This window comes from Exophiala xenobiotica, assembly GCF_000835505.1.
Source record: "Exophiala xenobiotica strain CBS 118157 unplaced genomic scaffold supercont1.2, whole genome shotgun sequence".
Classification (NCBI taxonomy): Eukaryota; Fungi; Ascomycota; class Eurotiomycetes; order Chaetothyriales; family Herpotrichiellaceae; genus Exophiala; species Exophiala xenobiotica.
In genome coordinates, this window is record NW_013562493.1 from 224,150 (window position 1) to 243,319 (window position 19,170).

General features: G+C 51.0%; 7 protein-coding genes across 7 annotated transcripts; 1 reads left to right on the forward strand and 6 right to left on the reverse strand.

Moving 5' to 3' along the window:
* Nucleotides 1-421: 421 nt before the first annotated feature.
* On the reverse strand, nucleotides 422-1,824 carry PV05_02257 (uncharacterized protein). Its single transcript, XM_013462823.1, has one exon. It carries the CDS (start codon nucleotides 1,788-1,790, stop codon nucleotides 471-473), a length of 1,320 nt encoding a protein of 439 aa, XP_013318277.1. The 5' UTR covers nucleotides 1,791-1,824; the 3' UTR covers nucleotides 422-470.
* A 508-nt stretch (nucleotides 1,825-2,332) lies between these two features.
* On the reverse strand, nucleotides 2,333-4,570 carry PV05_02258 (uncharacterized protein; the record flags this gene model as incomplete). Its single annotated transcript, XM_013462824.1, has 2 exons — nucleotides 2,333-3,572; nucleotides 3,624-4,570. 2 exons carry the CDS (start codon nucleotides 4,568-4,570, stop codon nucleotides 2,333-2,335), a joined length of 2,187 nt encoding a protein of 728 aa, XP_013318278.1.
* Nucleotides 4,571-4,936: 366 nt separating this feature from the next.
* Nucleotides 4,937-7,312, reverse strand: PV05_02259 (uncharacterized protein; the record flags this gene model as incomplete). The annotated part of the gene is made up of 2 exons (XM_013462825.1): nucleotides 4,937-6,277; nucleotides 6,332-7,312. The coding sequence occupies 2 exons, from the start codon at nucleotides 7,310-7,312 to the stop codon at nucleotides 4,937-4,939; spliced, it is 2,322 nt and encodes a 773-aa protein (XP_013318279.1).
* A 922-nt stretch (nucleotides 7,313-8,234) lies between these two features.
* On the forward strand, nucleotides 8,235-10,444 carry PV05_02260 (uncharacterized protein; the record flags this gene model as incomplete). Its single annotated transcript, XM_013462826.1, has 9 exons — nucleotides 8,235-8,417; nucleotides 8,471-8,740; nucleotides 8,819-9,015; nucleotides 9,066-9,230; nucleotides 9,277-9,496; nucleotides 9,547-9,575; nucleotides 9,626-9,713; nucleotides 9,797-9,963; nucleotides 10,030-10,444. The coding sequence occupies 9 exons, from the start codon at nucleotides 8,235-8,237 to the stop codon at nucleotides 10,442-10,444; spliced, it is 1,734 nt and encodes a 577-aa protein (XP_013318280.1).
* An 810-nt stretch (nucleotides 10,445-11,254) lies between these two features.
* PV05_02261 (uncharacterized protein) lies at nucleotides 11,255-12,238 on the reverse strand (the record flags this gene model as incomplete). Its single annotated transcript, XM_013462827.1, has 1 exon — nucleotides 11,255-12,238. The coding sequence occupies one exon, from the start codon at nucleotides 12,236-12,238 to the stop codon at nucleotides 11,255-11,257; it is 984 nt and encodes a 327-aa protein (XP_013318281.1).
* Nucleotides 12,239-12,413: 175 nt separating this feature from the next.
* Nucleotides 12,414-15,517, reverse strand: PV05_02262 (uncharacterized protein). The gene is made up of 7 exons (XM_013462828.1): nucleotides 15,296-15,517; nucleotides 15,202-15,230; nucleotides 14,577-15,142; nucleotides 14,229-14,496; nucleotides 13,611-14,170; nucleotides 13,447-13,543; nucleotides 12,414-13,127 (listed from the first exon to the last, which is right to left on the reverse strand). Exons 1-7 carry the CDS (start codon nucleotides 15,304-15,306, stop codon nucleotides 13,000-13,002), a joined length of 1,659 nt encoding a protein of 552 aa, XP_013318282.1. The 5' UTR covers nucleotides 15,307-15,517; the 3' UTR covers nucleotides 12,414-12,999.
* A 296-nt stretch (nucleotides 15,518-15,813) lies between these two features.
* On the reverse strand, nucleotides 15,814-19,035 carry PV05_02263 (uncharacterized protein). The gene is made up of 4 exons (XM_013462829.1): nucleotides 18,283-19,035; nucleotides 17,242-18,235; nucleotides 17,086-17,196; nucleotides 15,814-17,034 (listed from the first exon to the last, which is right to left on the reverse strand). Exons 1-4 carry the CDS (start codon nucleotides 18,962-18,964, stop codon nucleotides 15,930-15,932), a joined length of 2,892 nt encoding a protein of 963 aa, XP_013318283.1. The 5' UTR covers nucleotides 18,965-19,035; the 3' UTR covers nucleotides 15,814-15,929.
* Nucleotides 19,036-19,170: the final 135 nt, after the last annotated feature.

Here is a 19,170-nt window from a genome sequence, read left to right on the forward strand (position 1 = left end):
AATACGAGTGTGTGCTATATTACTTCTCACCTGACATCGTCATAGGCAGCGAGTGACCCTGAAGAAACGTTATGGTCTCCTCCTTACACAACAGAGTGTGTGCGCCAAGTTCCCCTTCTCCAGACGCAGACGCTGACAGGGCTTCAGAAGAAAGCAAGAAATGAACATATCACAAGAGAACATTATCCGAGACGAGCCAATAGCTCAAGGTCCGACTGCAAGTGCAACCCGACGGGAGATAGGATGAGTGATGGCTGGACAACCTCTCGTTGATGGACAGGGTCTGCGAGCGAGAAGTGACGCTGCGCCTGCGGAGAGCCTGGTCGCGAAAAGGCGTGGCTCACCATTTACTATGCTGGAAGTATCACTGAGTTCTGGCGTATGGAGTTCGGCATCTTTTGACGACAGGATACCCAAAAGACTTGATATGTCGGTCGTGGCTTTATAGGATTACTAAGTTTCTCTGGCAACTATCTTTTCCTTGAGTTGATATTCCTACCAGCTCCAATCCGCATCCTGCCAGAATTCTGACCTCTGTCTCCAGTCAAGATACTTGGGAGGGTATCTTGGTCCATGAGATCCTTCTCTTTCGTCCTCTTCATCGACGACATTGCCCTGATATACTCTTTCTGGTCTTCGGCCAAAATCAGATCGTTGCCCCAGCCGCTTTGTCCTCCACCTTGTCTCGGGCCTTTCCATTTCTGATTCGCACTGCCGCTGGTTGGCTTCGGTATGGAGAAAACATTTCCCCTGTTGTTCCACTGCATATTCGCCTTGAGATGCAATTTGACCTCGCCTTTGTCGTTAGTCGTGCAGCTTACTCGTGTCAAGGTGGCTTTTCCGCATCGAGGACAGAATTGCTTGCTCATGTCCTTCGTTGTCGCAAAGCAGCCGTGGCACCGGAGGATGAACTGCTTGATCTGCGAGATCCGCTGGCAAGTCTTGCTTGACAGTAAGTTGAGGTTCATTTGGAGTAGTACATTTTGCATTGCAAAATCACCGGTCATCGTGGCAACTTGCAGGTGTTTCGTCTCGGATAGTGATTTACTGCTTGCATCCTCATCTTTTGCTTGTCGCTTCTTGATATTCGATGGTGTTATCCAGCCCTCATCAGAGTCGGACTCTGCGCCAGCGACTTGTATCTGTGTAATTTGTTCTCCTGTTTCTGACGTGGGGAAGCCCTCGGGTTCAGGCTGCTCCTCGGCCACTTCGACTGTCTGCTGATGTCGTGGTTGCTGGTCTTCCCCACCGTTCAGACTCAGCGACTCAACTTGATTCTTGATCTCATCTTCCTGCTCCCCTTCCTCTTTTTTCTTTGGATTTTCCGATTCAGCAGCATCTGGCTCGGCCACATCGTTCGGCTCATCCTGCGCTGCTTGTTTCTGTGGCGGACTACCATTCACCCTCTTCTGACCCGGAGTTGCTCGCAGACGCCAGTCGCCATTATTTCGCTCACATTCGACATCGTATGCTAACGCAAGTACTTCAAAATCCGTTTGACTGAGAACCGCGCCGTCCCCAGTTTTCCTCGCAAATTCTTTGACAAGTTTAACACTTTCTGGTCTGGGGTTTTTGATAGTAAGAAAAGGCTTGTATAGTGTTTCGATCCTGGCTCTTGCTTCTTCCCCTCGGATTTCAGCGATAACAGAAGGAGTGGTCACTAGAACATGGCCGTTCGCAAGGAGGGTGGAGATGCCGGGCGTGTTAAGCAGAAGAGGTGAGGAGTCTAATATGATGGTGTGTATTGGTTTCTGCTCGTTCGCCAGAGGCTCTTTCGAAGTATCCGCCATGCTGTATTGTCTTTCACACAAGAGCAAATTGTTTTGAAAGAGGCGTGCAGTCAAGTTCCGCCATGTCCTCCACAAGAATATTTCCTGCGAAGACTTAGACATCTTATCTTATCTTAGCGTTACTTTAATGGTTCAAGATTAGTCATCCACTAGTGTATCTTCGGGGCATCAAGGCATGTGCAAATAACTATGGTCTCATGGGTACATCGTGTATATTGGCGCTACGGTGCCATTCGACGCCAAACAGAAGCGAGGACAGTTTAGGTGGGCAGAAGGATCTCCTGGTCCAAGACAGATTCTTTAGTCATGTCTTGCTCGGGCACGTATAAATCAACCTCCAGTGCTCCTATCCAGGTGCAATATGACCATGGTGTCATGGCTAATCAACGACAACATCCCCAATTGGATTGTCTATGGTACGATAGCAGATTAGCGCTGAGTGGTCACCACTCATCACGATATCGGACACGTCCCTCTACACGTAGCGGTCTAGAGTCTCCATTCAAAAGGATGCTTCGTATCTAGCTCGGCCTGTCTGTGCTTCACTGTAAGAATGGAAAGTCTTCAGCACCCCAATTCAGAACGTCGAAGTGGAGGTCGAATCCAAATGAAGGCACTGGGTCGTTTGAAATTGTGGCATCCGCTGAAGTGGGATATATCATGTCGATGGACCCCTGAGTCGCCTGCACTACATCTGGTGGTGTGGCTGTTGTACCCGCTTGAGAATGCGTGACAGGGCTAGCCTGTGCGGCAGTAATGCTGCTCTCCTGATTGACAATATGAGAGACAGCGCATCGTTCAAGATACGTCTTTGTCTTTCTCTTGCCGCCCATATAAGCATAGATCTCTGGAATGAGCGAATGCCAGTTGGAACTGGGCGCCCCATCCTGGGCGTTATGGTGAGCTTGTAGACCATCTCCATTGTTATACGCGTGGAGAATCTTCGTTAGAACGTCTCGACCGGCCACTGCCATCGGAGTCGAACTGTGGTTCTGGACTAGCTTCTGCAAATCCTGAATCACAACTTCAATATCAGACTGCATTCGGCTCGGCACGACCGGGCGTTCCACGAGCAGGAAAACTGCTATGGACACGGCTGAGCAGAATATCTGGTAGCTCTGAGCGAGCATTCTCTGTGATCGTTGGAACCGCGCGGGGTTTGCAGCGCGAATTGCATGGTAGACAGCAAAAGCCTCCTCTACTGCCTCAATGCATTTCGACCAGCATGCATTGTGGTAGGAAGTGCGAAGGAAAGGCCGATACATACGGATACGTTGTACACAGATCGAGTTATGAATAAGGTGGTGTTGCCATTGGATGTAGTCGTACGCCGGTGGAAGTGTAGGGCTGACGATTGCATTTCCTGGAGCACTCTTGAAATACCATGGGAACTGGTTTACAATCGCTATGATATTGCCGTCGATCGAAGAAACCTCCTCATAAGATGCTAATGCAGCTCCGTTGTCCGCATAGAGTTTGTTAAAAGTCTTGAACAGGTGAGCACGAAGGACATGCATGGACATCACAGTAGGGTCTTCAATGGGCCGAGGATTGATTGTAGACTGGGTGATGTCGCTGTCATCGCAATTCTGTGGCATGGGCACATCCGACAGGTGTGCTTGCACCAATGTTTGCCTGTCCAGACAGAGAGACTGGAACGTGTCTGAACAGCAAAGGTCCCACCATATACGATGACGGAGTTCGGACGCCAAATCTGCAGCAGGCGTTCTGTCTTTGTCAAGGCCTATTGCTTGAGCACAGCGAATGGCCTGACCTAGCGCACTGAAAATTTAGAAGACGAGGCCTGGAAGATTTTGCAGGAGATGGACTTACGAATTCAATGATTCGACTGCCTTCGTGGCATACCAGTACAGCTGCGATTCGATGAAGACCTGAAGCTGAGTCAAACATGGTCGTGATTCATATTCTCCAGCATGCAGAGCCTGCCGAGACAGCCGGAACCAAAGGTGGCCGCTGTCTCGGACATTGGATGCATCGAAGCCGACGCTCTCGCACGTCCTGGGATCAATGTACAAAGCGGTCAAGGATATCATCACATAGAGAAGGGCCAGCCAGACAAGATCAATGTCCTTGACTGGTGTCCGCCAGAATATTTCGTATTTTTGACGAAAGGACGGTGCGTGAATCGCCTGGTAGATCCAATTTGTGCTCTCGAAAAAGTAGGCCACGAATAAGTCGCATTGTGATCGAGGGGGAAGACAGCTCGCAAGATAGAGCTGCCAGTTGGTCTTCTCGGAGGTCGACAATGTGACACCGGACCCGGAGAAAGACGGCGCTGTTATCGCTGCTTGAGACCCTTCATCTTCATAGAGGCACCGGAGGTCGTTGTGAGTCCGGAGTGCTTCGACTGAAAGAGCAGCTGGATCATAGTTACTACTTACACCATCCCCGGTCGAGTTGCTAGTGATATATCTTTGCTGGGGGTTAGTATCCAAATTGCACTGTCGTTGTTCCGAGTTGGCGTTCGAGGGTACGCTGTGATAAGTGCTTAGACTGCTGACTGAGGCCAAGAGTTGAGTTGTAGTAGGCCTCCCGGTACAAGTATCAATAGCAGTACTAATACTTTGTGCTCGTCGAACTGATTTATTTGCCCGTGTTATGGGCAGCTTGTCTTGATAGGTCCAGCAGGCAGGCTGGTAAGGCTGACAGCGAGTCTCGCATCCATGTCGAACGCAGCTTTTGCATGGTGTCATACGATCGCAGCGGACCTTGCGCTCTCGGCAAGGGCGACAACTCAGGATTTTGTTATTCGCTCCCATTCCGCGTGACGGACCAGTGGGAGAACCAAAGCTGCCTGTCCAGATGAGAGAAGCTACCTGTTCGAAGAAGACGCCCCCTGCGGCCACGCTTCAGTGCTCGTTCTGACGACCTTCGCAGACCTCACGAAGGAAGGACATGGTGGACCGAGTATTCCGCATCAGTCGAGCTGAGGAAAAGATAAGGATTCTAAGGAGATCGTGGGATATCGAATTCCGCGCCCCAAAGTGCACGGACCGTGGAGTTATCGCCCGGCCTTAATCTCGGGCTCTTTCTCTCTCTCCCTACCCTTTCCTTCTAGTCTACGGAGTACGGGTAGATTTTTAGAGTGCCTGAGAGGGACTGATAGACGGCACAACAATAGCGTCTTACTTCCCTTCCGCTAGCATGTTGCCAGCATGGTCGACAGCTTTCCATCTCTTCATCGCTTGAGGAACCTCCACTTTCGTCCCCTTGAGTTTGACCGAACCAAGTTCGTTCCCTTCCATGTCAACTACGAGCCGTTCTATCTCAGCAGTGACATTGTAACATCTTATCTCCACATCAGTGGTGTAGTCATACTCGACTCTACCTTCTCCTTCTTGGCCTAGAACAAGAACAGACCCTTCCCTCACATATAGTGGAAGCGACATCATGTTATAAGTCTCTTCCATCCATTTTGGACCCTCGACAACCTCGCCAGCATGGCCTTTATCCGAACCGAACCATCGCGTCCACTTTCCTGCGGGAAGGTAGAACTCAACCTGTCCGCTGGCCTCAAACACTGGTGCAACCAACAGGTAATCACCAAGCATATACTGTCGATCGAGAGTCCAAGCAGTAGGATCGTTACCGAAGTCAAAGAACATCGGGCGTAGGATAGGAACACCTGTCTTCGCGTTGATGACTGCCTGTGAATACAGGTAAGGCATGAGCCGGCACTTGAGCTTCGTGAACAGGCGCAGCACGTCGCATGCCTCGTCATCATAGTTCCAAGGCACGCGATACGATTCCGAGCCATGAAGTCTGGAATGTGTCGACAGCAAGCCAAACGCAACCCATCGTTTGTACAGGTCCGCAGGTGGGTGCCCCTCGAATCCTCCAATATCGTGAGACCAGTATCCGAAGCCAGTAGTACTTAGAGACAGACCTCCGCGAAGCGTCTCGGCCATAGCGACCGCAGTGCTTTCGCTGTCTCCTCCCCAATGACAAGGCATGCGCTGTCCGCCTGCGGTGGCTGACCGCGCGAATACGCAGGCTTTACCTTCCCCAAACCGTTCCTTGAGTACTCCAAACACGGCTTCGTTGTAAAGCTGCGCAAAGTAGTTATGCACTTTCTTTGGATCACTCCCATCGTGGAATTGGGCATCGATGTACGGGATATCCTCGCCAAAGTCGGTTTTGAAAGAGTCAACCCCCAGATCTACCAGCTTGTGCAGGTAGGACCGGTACCATTTCCTTGCTGCTGGGTTGGTAAAGTCCACAATCCCCATCCCTGGCTGCCAGTAGTCCCATTGCCACACATCTCCGTTACGGCGGCGGATAAGATAATTGTTGTCCATACCCTCCTGGAAGAGAGGTGATTCTTGAGCGATGTAAGCGTTTATCCAGACGCAGATGTGCACGTTAAACTTGGATTTCAGCCGTGCGATCATGGACTTGGGGTCATTGAACACATTGTTGTTGAAGGTGAAATCGCAGAATCGAAATCGGCGCATCCAGAAAGAGTCCTAAAGCTCAGTCAGCCAGATCATGTAAGTTTGTGCTTTCCTGAGAGGGCTCACCAGGTGCAAAGTGTGGACTGGACTGTCAAGTTCTTTCATTCTGGTCATGAACCCTTCAACGGATTCCTCGTTCCAATTTGTCGTGAAGCTTGTCGAGAGCCAGAGACCAAAGCTCCACGCTGGTGGCAGTGACGGCCTTCCGGTCAGTAAGCAGTACCTCTCTATGATATCTTTCGGGGTGGGTCCGTTAATAAGATAGAACTTCAGCCTCTGTCCCTCGACGCTGAATTGGCACCTCGCACTGCGTTCACTTCCAACTTCAAAGTCTACGAGTTCGGTATGGTCGACAAAGACGCCGTACCCACGGTTGGTGAGATAAAATGGAATCGCCTTGTACGCTTGCTCCGAGCTAGTACCTCCGTTCTCGTTGAAAGCACGTATTCTTTGCCCGTTCTTGACAAACTCGGTGAACTGCTCACCAAAGCCGTATATCTTCTCGCCAACCGACATTGACAGCTGTGCTACGATGTAACAACCGACTTTGTCCAACGAGTGGGCCAACGACCGCGATTGCGTAGGCGGATTTGAGTACGCCAATCCAAGCGAGCGGAAGTCGAAGCTCGTCAGCTTGCGATGCGCGTGACTTTGATCACTGAACTCGATGCCAAAGTTGTCAGTTTCCGTGTTGACTTTGCACGTCAGCTCTCCCGAGGAGAGCGAGATGTAGCCATCACCATGCTTGATGGCAGGTTGGCATTCGGGCCTTTCATGAGGATACAGTTGGAAGAACGGACCTCGCCGTCGAGCACCAGCCCAGTGCGTCGTTTCGATGGATATGATGCCAGGAGAATGTGCGGTTATATCGAGATTCAAGGCAGACGTGTCAATTGCGCCTGAGCGAGACTTCACTGAGCGGGTTGGGCATAACAGATGAACTGTTTTCCCTTCGTCTCTGATCTCAGTGTTCTCTTGTGAAACTTCGATGGCATACTCGACCTTCATCCCCTCCTTCACGAACCACATGCCGTCTCTGAACTTCATCTTGGATGTTGAACCTTCTCTGAGTTGTTGGGTATGACCACGAGCTTCAGCGAAAGAGGCAGTGCTTTGATCGATGGATCTCGACAGACGGTGAGAGACTTGTTTGGCTCCCTTTGGAATGTCCGCGGCATAGACGAGGTGCCGGATGGCAAGAGATGCGGTACCATAAATTCAACACGGCATCCAACGCCGTTTTTCGGACACACTGTCGAAGCTCGCCGAATAGGGTTCATATTAACCGGCGGCTAAAGACTTGTCAAGAGCATCAATATGCAATTTCAAAAGTACTAAGGGGGTATACCACTAGAGGCTACAGTACCTGATCATGCGGACGTGGAGGTGGAATATCAACAGCAAGAGGACCTCTTCAACGTTTTTCGCCGAGAATGGAAGCTTCCATGTTTGGCTCGCCAGTCAAGCGGGAAGACAACACGCCAATCATCCCCCTAATTCTAAGTGAAAATGGGTCGATTTGAAGTAATATTCCCCAATCATGGGGAACATCCAAGTCTGGGGTGGGGATTGCGGCTTGGACTAGCACCACGTCTTGAGTTTCCGAATCAGATTCTCCTTTCCCAGCTTCAGCGGACGGAGTGGTCAAATTTATCCGGCCTTCCACGTTCCTCTTTGTCCTTCGCAGAGTCTGTATGTCATTACCAAGGAGTGCGGGATAGTTCGTGGGATACGGAGTACCCTGCCGACAATTTGCGGAGGTAGCGTGTGGAGGGCTATTTTGCCGGTTTCGATATGCCTGGACGGCTGGGTTTCGCTTATATAAAGAAGACTTCGCTTGTCCTTGGTCTGTCTACAAATCTCGTCGGTCGTTCACATACTAGTACACTGGCATCAGCCTTCGAAACCAGCTGGATTGTACCTGATTATTCCTGCAGCGACCTAGCTTGCTCACTCACCGCAAGTCACAATGGCACCGACCGAGAAGTCCGTCAAGCTTGAGGGCATTGTCGGTGAACATGACGACAAGGGTAAGATGGAGGAACTTACCGCCGACATGGCGAGTGGTCCCTTGGGTCTGATCCAGAATCCCTACGTCAGCTTCGTCTCCTTCTCGATTGCCTTTGCTGGGTTCATGTACGGATACCCCGGTGTAAGACCCTTGGCAGACCTTAACAGTTGAATGCATACTGAACAGACACGCAGGGCGTTCTTTCCAATATCCTTACTGACGAAAACTTTGGCGCTCATTTCCCAAGGATCTACGCAGATGCGACCTTCAAGGGCTGGGTGGTGGCCAGCATGGAACTTTCAGGGGCAGTAGGATCTATTATTGCGGCACCGCTCGCGGACAAATACAGTCGCAGATACGCTCTCCTTATGTCGGTCGCAATTATCATCGTTGGGACCTGCCTCCTAACTGGCGCTGTGAATGCGGGCATGATCATTGCTGGCCGCTTGATTTGTGGCGTGGGCGTTGGTATCCTCGCCAACACTGCGGCAAGTTTGATTGCCTACGATGAGAGTTGATATCTTTCACTGACAGGGTTGTAGGCAATTTACAACTGCGAAATCGCTCCACCTCAGCTTCGTGGTACATTGATTGCCTTCTACATGTTCTTCCTAACCTTGGGCAACATGCTGGCCTTTTTCGTCACCTACGGCTTTCACTTTCTGGGCGGCATCCGTTGTGCCCCTGAGACACCGTATACTGGACCGAACAATTCATTTGATCCATATAACGATGTTCCGTAAGTTGACATCTTTTCCCTATCCCTGCATTGCTAATCAGTTGGACCAGAGCCGGTGGCTGCACCGGGCAAGGAGACGGCTCCTGGAGGATCCCACTGGGCTTGCAGATCCCTTTCGCTCTTATACTTGGTCTTTTCGTGTGGTTGGCTCCTCCGTCGCCGCGCTGGCTTATGATGAAGAATCGACCTGACGAAGCGCTCGACATTATGGAGAAGTAGGTAGAACACCTCCCAAGCGCCAGCCATGACTAATTTGAATAGGATTCGACGGCTGCCACGAGACAGTATCCTGGTTCAGACCGAGTTCCTCGAAATGAAGGCCCACATGATCTATGAACAGGAGCTTGAGCAAGAGCTGTATCCAAATGCAGGTCTACTCAGACTAACGTGGGAGACCTTCCAAAGGTTTTTCACAAACCGCGGACTGTTCAAGCGCCTGTATATTTGCGTGGTATACATGGTCTTGAACCAATGGGCTGGGGTGTGTAGATTACTATTTCTCCCACTCGCACCTTTACTAATAATCAACAGATCAACGCTATTCTCTACTACGCGCCTTTGTAAGTTTGCTTCTGACTGCATGAGCGGCCGCCGCTAACACCTCCCAAAGGATCTTCTCCCAACTTGGTCTCAGCTACAATACTACTGCGCTTCTTGCGACCGGCATTGTTGGATTGGTTTTCTGGCTCTCGTGTACAGTTAGTCCCCCCCGCTTCCCCCGTCCCCCACTCTCTCTCCCCCGGGTCGATCGCCTTTGCCTGTGAAACTCACATGGATCTAGGTTGCCATTCTTTATTCGGACAAGTTTGGCCGTCGCAATATGCTCATGCTTGGGCTGAGCATCATGATCATAGGCCACGCCGTTGTGGCTGGCATTATCGGGAAGTACTCTGGCCAATTCGGCGTCTACACCAGCGCTGGATATGCGGGTGCCGCGTTCATCTACATGTACGTTCGAGCAGGGCCCTCTCTTCTCATCCAGCACACTAGAAATACTGACCATCTGATTGACAGCTACATGATCGGCTACGGAGTGACATCTATCAACATGAACGTGATCAGTTCCGAGATCTTCCCCAGCCAACACCGCTCACAGGCCATGGCTATGATTTTCGCCGTCAATTGGATTTGTAACTTCTCCGTTGCTCTTGCAACTCCTGTCATGCTGGAGGAAATCAAATTTGGCACGTTCCTGATCTTCGCTTTTTGTTGTATTGGTATGCTCCTGTGGACCATATTTGTCATTCCTGAAACTTCTCACAAGACTGTCGAGGAGATGGACATCTTGTTCAAGGACCAGTTGGCCAGCGATCAGGCTGCACGGATGGCAAGGATCTTCGAGAGGCTCGGCTTAGCTGGCGGTGGACACTCATCCACTCAAGAGCTCAAGACCGGAGCGGCCATTGAGCACCACGATGTCAAGAATTGAGGCATCATATAGTAGACACAGGGTCAATTGCTCGCTGCTTCGTGGGAATGCACTTGTTGGCACAGACAGATGTACCGACTGCACTACATTTACTGTCTAGCTGGAGAGATAGGGTGCGAATATCAAAGAACGTTGAACGGGTCTCTGTTTCTTGTCTAAGAGTCCTAGGGAGAATGTTGGCTATAGCCCATACCTAAGACTCTCTAAGCAGGGACTCTAGGTAGTTACAGACGCCAGACCTGAGTCCGAAGCTGCCTGGATGCTTTAGATGCGACCATTCAACAATGTGATGGTCCCACTCAGTATGACTTAGTTAGAAATTCTTCATCTGGTGTCGTTACGGTTCTCAGCCAAGCCAAAAACAGTTGCAAATCCGTGACTACTGTACATGAGTGACCACTTTGCTCTCAGCGACTCTTGAAAGGTCAAGTATGGGTGCCAAACAGCTGCCGCTTTGAATCGTCGAAGCAGTGGTCGGGCTCACCTTGGACAGGGGCTCCTCCTACCACATAAACTGTCGCCGCTGTTGTTTGTCGTCTAATGGCATCGTAGCGCCAAAGCAGTTGGGCCTCGTATTGTACAGGAGGTCAAGTCCCTCACTATATTTTGGTCGATGCTACGAAAGTGCCTCTCCCCTCGATCCAAGTGGTATACACAAATACTGAAGCCTCGAGCCAGAAAAAACTAGGAAATAATACATTCCTCAGTTTATTTCAGTTACGAGAGAACTCTAATGACTGTATTGAATTGCCCTTCACGAATTTACACAGAGCTCAACCGAACCAGACAGCCCAGCGTCATACACCCACACTAATTGACAACCACCTCGTTCACTGATATCAAGGGCTGAATCTTTCCCTCGAACGGGAAGTTGTTTGGACTCACGTAGCCGTCCTTTTTCGCGGGGCCAGTCACCGCGTCCAGCCCGTCGAGCTGCAGATGATCGAAATTCTCCGTCTCAATATAATCCGCTTGAAACTTTACATTGCCCTCCTTCTCCCACCCCTCTATCATCTCCTTACACTCCGCCGGCAGCTGGAGTCTCAGTCGATTTCCGTACCACTTGGCAAAGAACATCTGCGAGAGCATCACCCTCGTTTCGTCGGTATGGTTTGGAATGCCTGCGTGCCACAGCCTGGGGTCTCGGATCACCATGGTCCCCTTGGGCAAACAGGCACGGATCGGGGGCACTGTTTTCCGTCTCTCCTCCGGCAGATCCGGCTTGATGAAAGGCTCGTTCGGCGCAATATGGTCCTCTATGGAGGTGTTTGCGTGCGTGCCCAGCCACACTTCTGTCGCTCCGTTCTCGACGGTCGTTTCCACGAGACAAGTGTTCAGAGTGTAGCAGAAGGGCAGTTCGGGGAAACGGAAGTCCATATCTGAGTGGACGCGTTGCCGCTGTGTGCCACGCAGACAAACGTTGGAGCGTAGGAAGCAGCATTCAGGGTTGGGCCCGAGGAGATACTGCAGGACTTGGAGTGCCCAAGGGTTGGCGTAGACATCGCGATAGAACAGAGCTTTGTTGACTGGCGGCGAGAGGGAGACGTTGCCCGTGTCCACACCTTGGATGTGCCACAAAGCATTTTTGGACCGCAGATATTCGGCATCGGCACACATTTGCGCATTTATGGCGTCTTCATGCTCGATCGAGACGGCGTTGCCAAGGCCGACGATGCCGTCCCGATGGACTGTTTGGATGATCTTGAAGAGTGTGTCGTCGGTCAGTTTCTCATTGGCCTTTTCACTTTCAGAGACAGGGATGATAGTGATGGCCGGGCGTGCTTGAGCGACCATGGTGAGGGGTGACTAGGGCTTAATGGGAGAGGAAGAGCGTCTGTGAGAGACAGAGGAGGTACTATCGACGCTGAGAATTGTGATGTCGATAGCTAGAAGAAACGAACATTCGAATCAATACCTCTACCCCGGATGCACTTGGGGTAGATATACTAGTGACGGGGTGAACACCTCAGGAATATCCCACTAGATTTCCCCTTGCAGACCTGTCAAGTAGGTACTTACTGATTTCGTTATTTTCTGGTCTGGATTCCTTAGCCACCTTGCTCTCCGTTTGACATGTCCTTCCAAGTCGAGCTGGAAGTGTCTTTCAGCCTGAATCCAACATATTACCGCGGACTTTGAATGGATTGCTCTGGTAAACCGGACAGAATCAACCCGCGCATTTCCCATGATATTCGGTCTCGGTTAATTAGAGCCCTAGCTCTCGGACCCACTTTCCTTCTGGATGACCTTCGATGTCTCTTGCAGGAAAGGAAATCGCTTGTGATCTCTCGCCGGCTGGGGAAATTCATCTCCCATGCTGGTATCGACCCAGCGACTAGTACTTCCCCTACGGTTCTCAACCCCGACCAGCTCCCGTACCTCCGGAACACCCTCACCGTCTTGGACCTTTCCCCACAGGTGAGCACAGGTGCAATCTTGGAAAAAGCCAGACACAGTTCTCCATTCCTCAACTTCTGCCATGTGGTTGCCATGGTATATCGACCGGATAAATCCCAAGGTGAAAGCAAAGCTGACAAATTGGCCACGTCCTCACTCTACCAGGCCCATTCACGCTTGATGTCCTCGATAATTGCATTCCAAAACCATCCTGTCTCCTGCCCTACCACATTCACCAAGTCGAGAAGCTGACGCTGTAAGTTGCGACCCGATATCCAGTAGTAGCCTAAGGATGAGAGATCAGCTGAACATGTCGGAGAGACTATACGGTATGCCACGGTCTCATGGGTAAATCGTGTAATCAGCGGGGTGCAAAACAGCTGCTGCTTGAATCGTCGAAGTAGCGGTTCCTCCTGCCACCTAAATTGTCCTCGCTCCTGTTTGTCGTCGAATGACACCATAGCGCAAAAGCAGTCAGGTCTCGCATTGAACAGAAGGGCCTCCTAGAACGTAAACTGTCGTCGCCGTTGTTTGTCGTCGAATGACACCCCGGCGCCAAATTACACGCTTTACCCATGAGACAGTAGTGCATTATCGAGACTTACTGGCACATAAACAGATAGGGATCATATGGCGTGCTGCTGCATCTTCGCATGAAGCAGCAGCTCCGAAGAGCACTTTCAGATATTCCAAGACTTGTTCCTGCAGTGATAGTGAGACTCTTGCTTGCATTCGATACTAGTAGCTGGATGTAAGTGTGCCGACTTACCTGTTGTCTTCTCTGAAATTTGCCGCAATTGAGCCCAAATTTAGGACGGCTGGGATCACAGGTGATCAAAATGGCTTTTGCCATGCATATGTGTTGTACGGCGGACACATGTAGGGGAGACGAAAACCAGATGGTCGGAAGCGGATTCGCATCACCCGGGTCGGCTGCTCGATAAAAGAAAGGCGCAAAGGCCTGTGGTCTAGATCTCTCCCATTCATCTAGCTTGCCGTAAATCCGATTCCATTCCTTTTTGCTCTTGTCCCCCTGTTCTGCTAAGCAGTACTGCACTGTCTCAGCAAGAAGCCAAATCGCACGGTGAGCCCAGTGCTTTTCTGTGAGGAAAGGCTGCGATAGCCACATGCGCTCCAAACCATCGTTGAAGGTCTCAAAACAAAGCCGGAGCGGGGTCTGCCACGCCAGCGAGAATTGAACGTCTTGCATAGCAAAAGCCCAGAAAGAAGCCTCGGTCAAGCCGCCGGCTACATACCAGTCGACGCCGGAGTTGAAAAAGGCAGAGCCGCCGGAAAGGTGATGCTGGAAGTCGTGCTCGTGTTTTACACCTGCAGAAGGGACTCAATCAGCCGGAGATCGTGTTCGACCCAGGCAGGAAGGGCTTACAGGAAATTTGCTCCTCCAGACGGAGAATAACGATCGAAGCAAGGATGACGTCCATCTCCTGATGGAGATCAGGATCGCTAAGTAATGGAATGAGAATTTCGATGCACCGCCCGTGATAGTAATCAGCCGTCTCTGGCGAGAACGTCTCCGTCGTATTTGCGAGCTGACGAGCTGTGAGAGCAAGACATGCGTTCAGTAAGAGAGGGCAAGTAGGAGCCCGGCGTACAACTTCAAGTGTGAAGTGTCGATTATCGTCGCATATATCTAGCTGTAGATGGCTGTATGAGCAAAGTTCGGGCAAAAAACAGGTGCAAGTGGGAATTTCGCAACATCAGATTTCGAACATACCCAAGGCCCAAGAGCCCGGCCGAAGTGACGAAGTAAGTACCCCTCGGTGAGACTATTAAGTCTTGTTGCTCCGGATAGTACTCTGGGCGCTGTAATGGCATTGCCTGGAGTAGAGACATCGTTAAGAGGTGACTCTGTTTCATCATCGCGCATAAGGATAGACGTCCCCAAGCTGTCGGCTGGATGATCAAGACTCAGTAGGTCTGGCATTGAGCTGGAAGTATATGGTCTACCTGAAGCGACATTGTGTCTCAATTCGGCCGAGAGAGATGACAATTCGGGTCCTTCGGAAAGGCTCCTCCATGGCGTCAAGCGATAATCAGAAGATCCAAAATAGTGAGCGACTATCTCCTCGGTGTTGTCCTCGAAAACCAACTCCGAAGGAATGCCAACCCAGATCTGGTCGCGGGAAAATGCGAAATCTCGCTCTCCATAAGATGGCTCACCATCGATCTGTCTCGACGGGTTCAAGCCGTGGCGGAAGATGTCTTTGGTCTTTGGTGCAGGGTATATACAATCTTTTCCAGATTTGGTACATGCCATGCATTTTGGTCGAGCTGCGTCACCTGCGTGTGGCAGTCAGAAAGTCAATCGCTTTGAGTAGACGGGAAGTATTAGAGCATACATTTTAGGTGACTCTGACGACAGCCCATACTGAACACCTTGTTAGTGGAAGCGATTTGAATACGGGGCACTCGCCGGGATGCAGCCCTACATACCAGAGAGACATGATTCAGGCTTCGACGACTTCACATGTTGCCCAAGTTGGCATTCTGTTGGATAGAAGTTGAACTCAGCGAATATTCGCCCTAGGCAGCTCTACCGTATTCTTTTGACGAGAGGATCGGTTTCGTTAAGTAACTGCATCATCTAAATATATATAGGCTGTGTGGCCGGGAAAAGCCAAAGCAGGTGGCAATGGAAGATATGTATGAAGGAACACGAATGGAACACCACAGACATGCAAGGCTCAGATTAGCAGGTCTCTGCGGGGTTGATACTTGCATTCCCTCTTGGCACAGCTATGCCCCACGTGAGCAACACGACAGCCTTACCGGGTTATTACTAAGCAAGGCTGCACCAATGTTGGTTACTCCCTCATGAACTGTACTAGTAATACTCGAATAAATCTCGCCAACACTAAAGCTGGGAGACTCACCCCCTGCATGCACAAAGTGCCTTCAGTGAAGCTTATGTGCTGTGGCGAAGAAACAATCAGCAAGCTCAACCGCGTTATGGGATATCCGCCCTCTATCCAAAGCATGACGCTTTCAGGGTGGAAAAGAATCTCTGTTGAAGGTCTAAGGGTCCCGGGGGACGAGTTAGCTACATACAACTCGGCTAGTACTAGGGCTAGGAATGCCTAGAATCTGACAGCCTCGTGGTGCCCATTAAATCGTTGAGCACTATCATACCTTCCCTGACCACTGCCCATCTGACGGTGCTCAGATGTTTCACCATACACGTGAGCAGGCCATGTGGTCTCGACTGCCCTGCTACTCGCCAGATGTCCTTGGCAAACGTTCGTCTTGCAGGATCGAGCCTCGTCAAAGCGCTGATCAGTGCCATCATATCTGTCCTTGAATCCCAAACACCGTCCTCATCCACAACGTCGTAATCTGGTGGCGGGGCATAAAGTGAGGTTTGGAGTTCATCCGTGCAATTTTCAGTGGCAAGGCTGTAGGTCGTCCAACATGTGAGAGTAGCGAGGTAGAGACACCAAGGAAAATGAATCATCTCTTCAACGTCCCAGTTGTCGAGCTTACGGATACCATCGCGGAGGAGTCGCGCTGCATGCCATGTTGCTCGCCCAATACTCTTCCCTTCATCTCTTGTCATGAATTCGTCGAGCCTGGTTCGTGAGCGTTGCCGATCAAGGTCTGTAACTGGTCGACCGATAATATGCTTTGCGCCCGCATGAATCTGCAAATCCGCTGTTTCAACTTCCAGGATCAGCTGTGCGGTATGGTAGACGGCCGAACTGGCGACAGAGGAGCGTTGGAATTTCGCATGTTGAGTAGGACTGGTCGACAGAGATGACAGAACGTCTTTGGTGTACCGATCAAAATCCTCCTTCCATTTGGTATAGCAGTTGCTGACTTTGGTTTGCCATCTGACTCCGGTTGAAGTAGTATTCCGGTTCAAAGCGGTTTGATCACGACGCCTAAAGTCCCACGAGAGAGACATGAGGCCGTGAAAGACTAGAACCCGGGACAGAGCATTCAAGTGCGATGGCGCGGACGACACGCTTGGATCCGTGTACATCTGCAAGATAGTCAGGTACTGCGGTGATGCTGGTGAAGTCTTAGTTAGATAAAGCCAGTCTTCGGCAGTATCGGCCTCCCAGATAGCCGTATCCCAGGGAAGAGCCACTTTGAGTTCTGACGCATTCAGACAAAGGATCTGGGCAAAGAAGATAGCATGCTGTGTATCCCACATGAAGGAGATCAGTGCGAGTCTGTTGAAGTCCGTTAGGAATGGTCAAGCACGGCTTAAGCGGCACTCCTACCTCCGCTTCTGTTCTGCCTCAATTGCCATGTGCCAGTACTCTTCCAATGTCTGAGTCGTTTCGTCCCAGGGTGGGATATGCACGTTGTGGCAGTCACTTCTTCGTAGGAGACTGCCAATGTTAGTAATCAACGCCACAGGGCGAGAGGCATCGTACTTGATCTGAAGTCCATGATAAACGTTCGACATATCATGCTGGCGTTCACCCGCACGACTCTTGCCGAAGCACTCCACTAACAGGATCGTCTGCAACATCCAAAGGCTTGGCCTAGTCCCGAATTCTCTACTGCTGTGAATAAGTGGCCTCATAATATCGTGTATGCATACAGCCAGCATGTGTGCTTTCTTATCGCTGTATGTTGCGCCCAGAAGAACAATGGACATGAGAAGTAAGGAATGCACTGTCGAACTTTGAAAGGTAGCTGGATGAATCAATGGATACGTCGTGTTGAAGTGTGTGAAAAATAAATCACCGTAATGTTGTAGAGATGCTAGTGACAGCAGCGGATCACAGGAACTAATCTCTGACTTGTCCGGTCTGGTCGGGCGCGTCTGAGAGATCAATTGCATAAGGCCGTCGCGAGCCTCATTCGTGATGATAGGCAGCTTCGGGGGGGTTTCCCGTACGAAGGAATCCGGAGGCGGAAGGTCGTCAGTATATATATAAGAAGATCCCGCATGCGCGACGATTGTGGGTTTCTGATTTGATGAGAAATATAGGTGAGGACTGTCAAGCCCGATGATACCGAGTTCGCTCGCGGAGCCCTGATATGATGGAGACGACACACAATTGATCGTGCCAGCTGAAAACGGAGATTGCCTATCCGCCGATGACTTCCTGATCGTCTGACCAGGACTAGAGTCTGGAGATTGAAGTCCGGTGTTCAGATTCCGAGACTGAGACTGAGGGTGAAGTTTCAAGGCCGTCGATGAATCCCCGAGACCCGAGTGAAGTGGAGGCGGAGCTGAGTGAAGGGTTGGGTCAAAGCTTGCTGCTGGAAAACGATCCAGTGTGCGATCATGGACGAGCTCGTGCGTAGATGTCTTGCTTGGAGGGGGCTGTGAGTGATTGATGTCAGCATTGGCGATGTCATTCCCGAAAAGCCAGCTGTAATACTGCAGTGTCGGAAGCTGAGTACTGAAGGATATTGCTGAGACCATTAGTTATTTTAATCTTCAGCATATTCCTCATACGTACTGGTATCAGTAAAGGTTACATCGTTGTCGGGAAGGTCACAAGGGGCTTCAATCAGCGTCTGAAATGACTGGTTGGCCCAGCTGGCATCAGACAGAAAGTCCAGATCAGTGCCTTCACTTTGAGGCATGAAGCTCATGTCAACTGGAGGCCAACCGTCTTGAAGGTACGTGAGGTCCATTGCCTGATTGTTGCTCGTCTCGTCCGAGCCAGTGCTTGGATTCGACGTGATCCGAGACGGAAGACCACAATTCAAGCCATCCAACATTATGTCGCCATGCCGTACGCCTGTGTCATCGGGTATTATGTCATCCTGCCGTGCGCCTGTGCCATCAAGACCCGAGGTGCTGGACGCGATTTTGTGTGGGCGGCTCGCGTTGACCACTCTGCCTTCGCTGTCTCTCCAGAGGCGCTTTCGTGTAGCCAGGTTACCAAGGCCCACTCCACCAGCTTCGGCGTCCTTCTGTCGGTGGCGCTGTGCATGACGCTCCAAGAGGTCACGGCGCCTGAAATGGGCAGCACAGCGAGGACAAGTGAAGTCGGCGTCTTTGTGGTTGAATGCATGCCGGTGCAAGTGCTCACGTCTTGCAAATGACTTGCCGCAGCCCTGTTCGGAGCAGAAGAACCTCTTCTCCTTGTGAGCTGACTCCAAGGGAGCCGGATCGGCATACGCAGAAGGTGCCATTCTGGGATTCACATGGCTCGCTTGATGAGGCAGAAGTGGGAGTCAAGAGAAATCCAGGGCATATTATTCCACAAGGTGGGCGGCATATGCAAGAGGAAGCAAGGGAGAAAGGTAAGAGTCCACTGCATCTGTGGCATGTGCATGCAGGGGAGGCACGGGAAGGCCACTGGCATGACACATCCCGTGGGCCCCACTTAAACCGCATC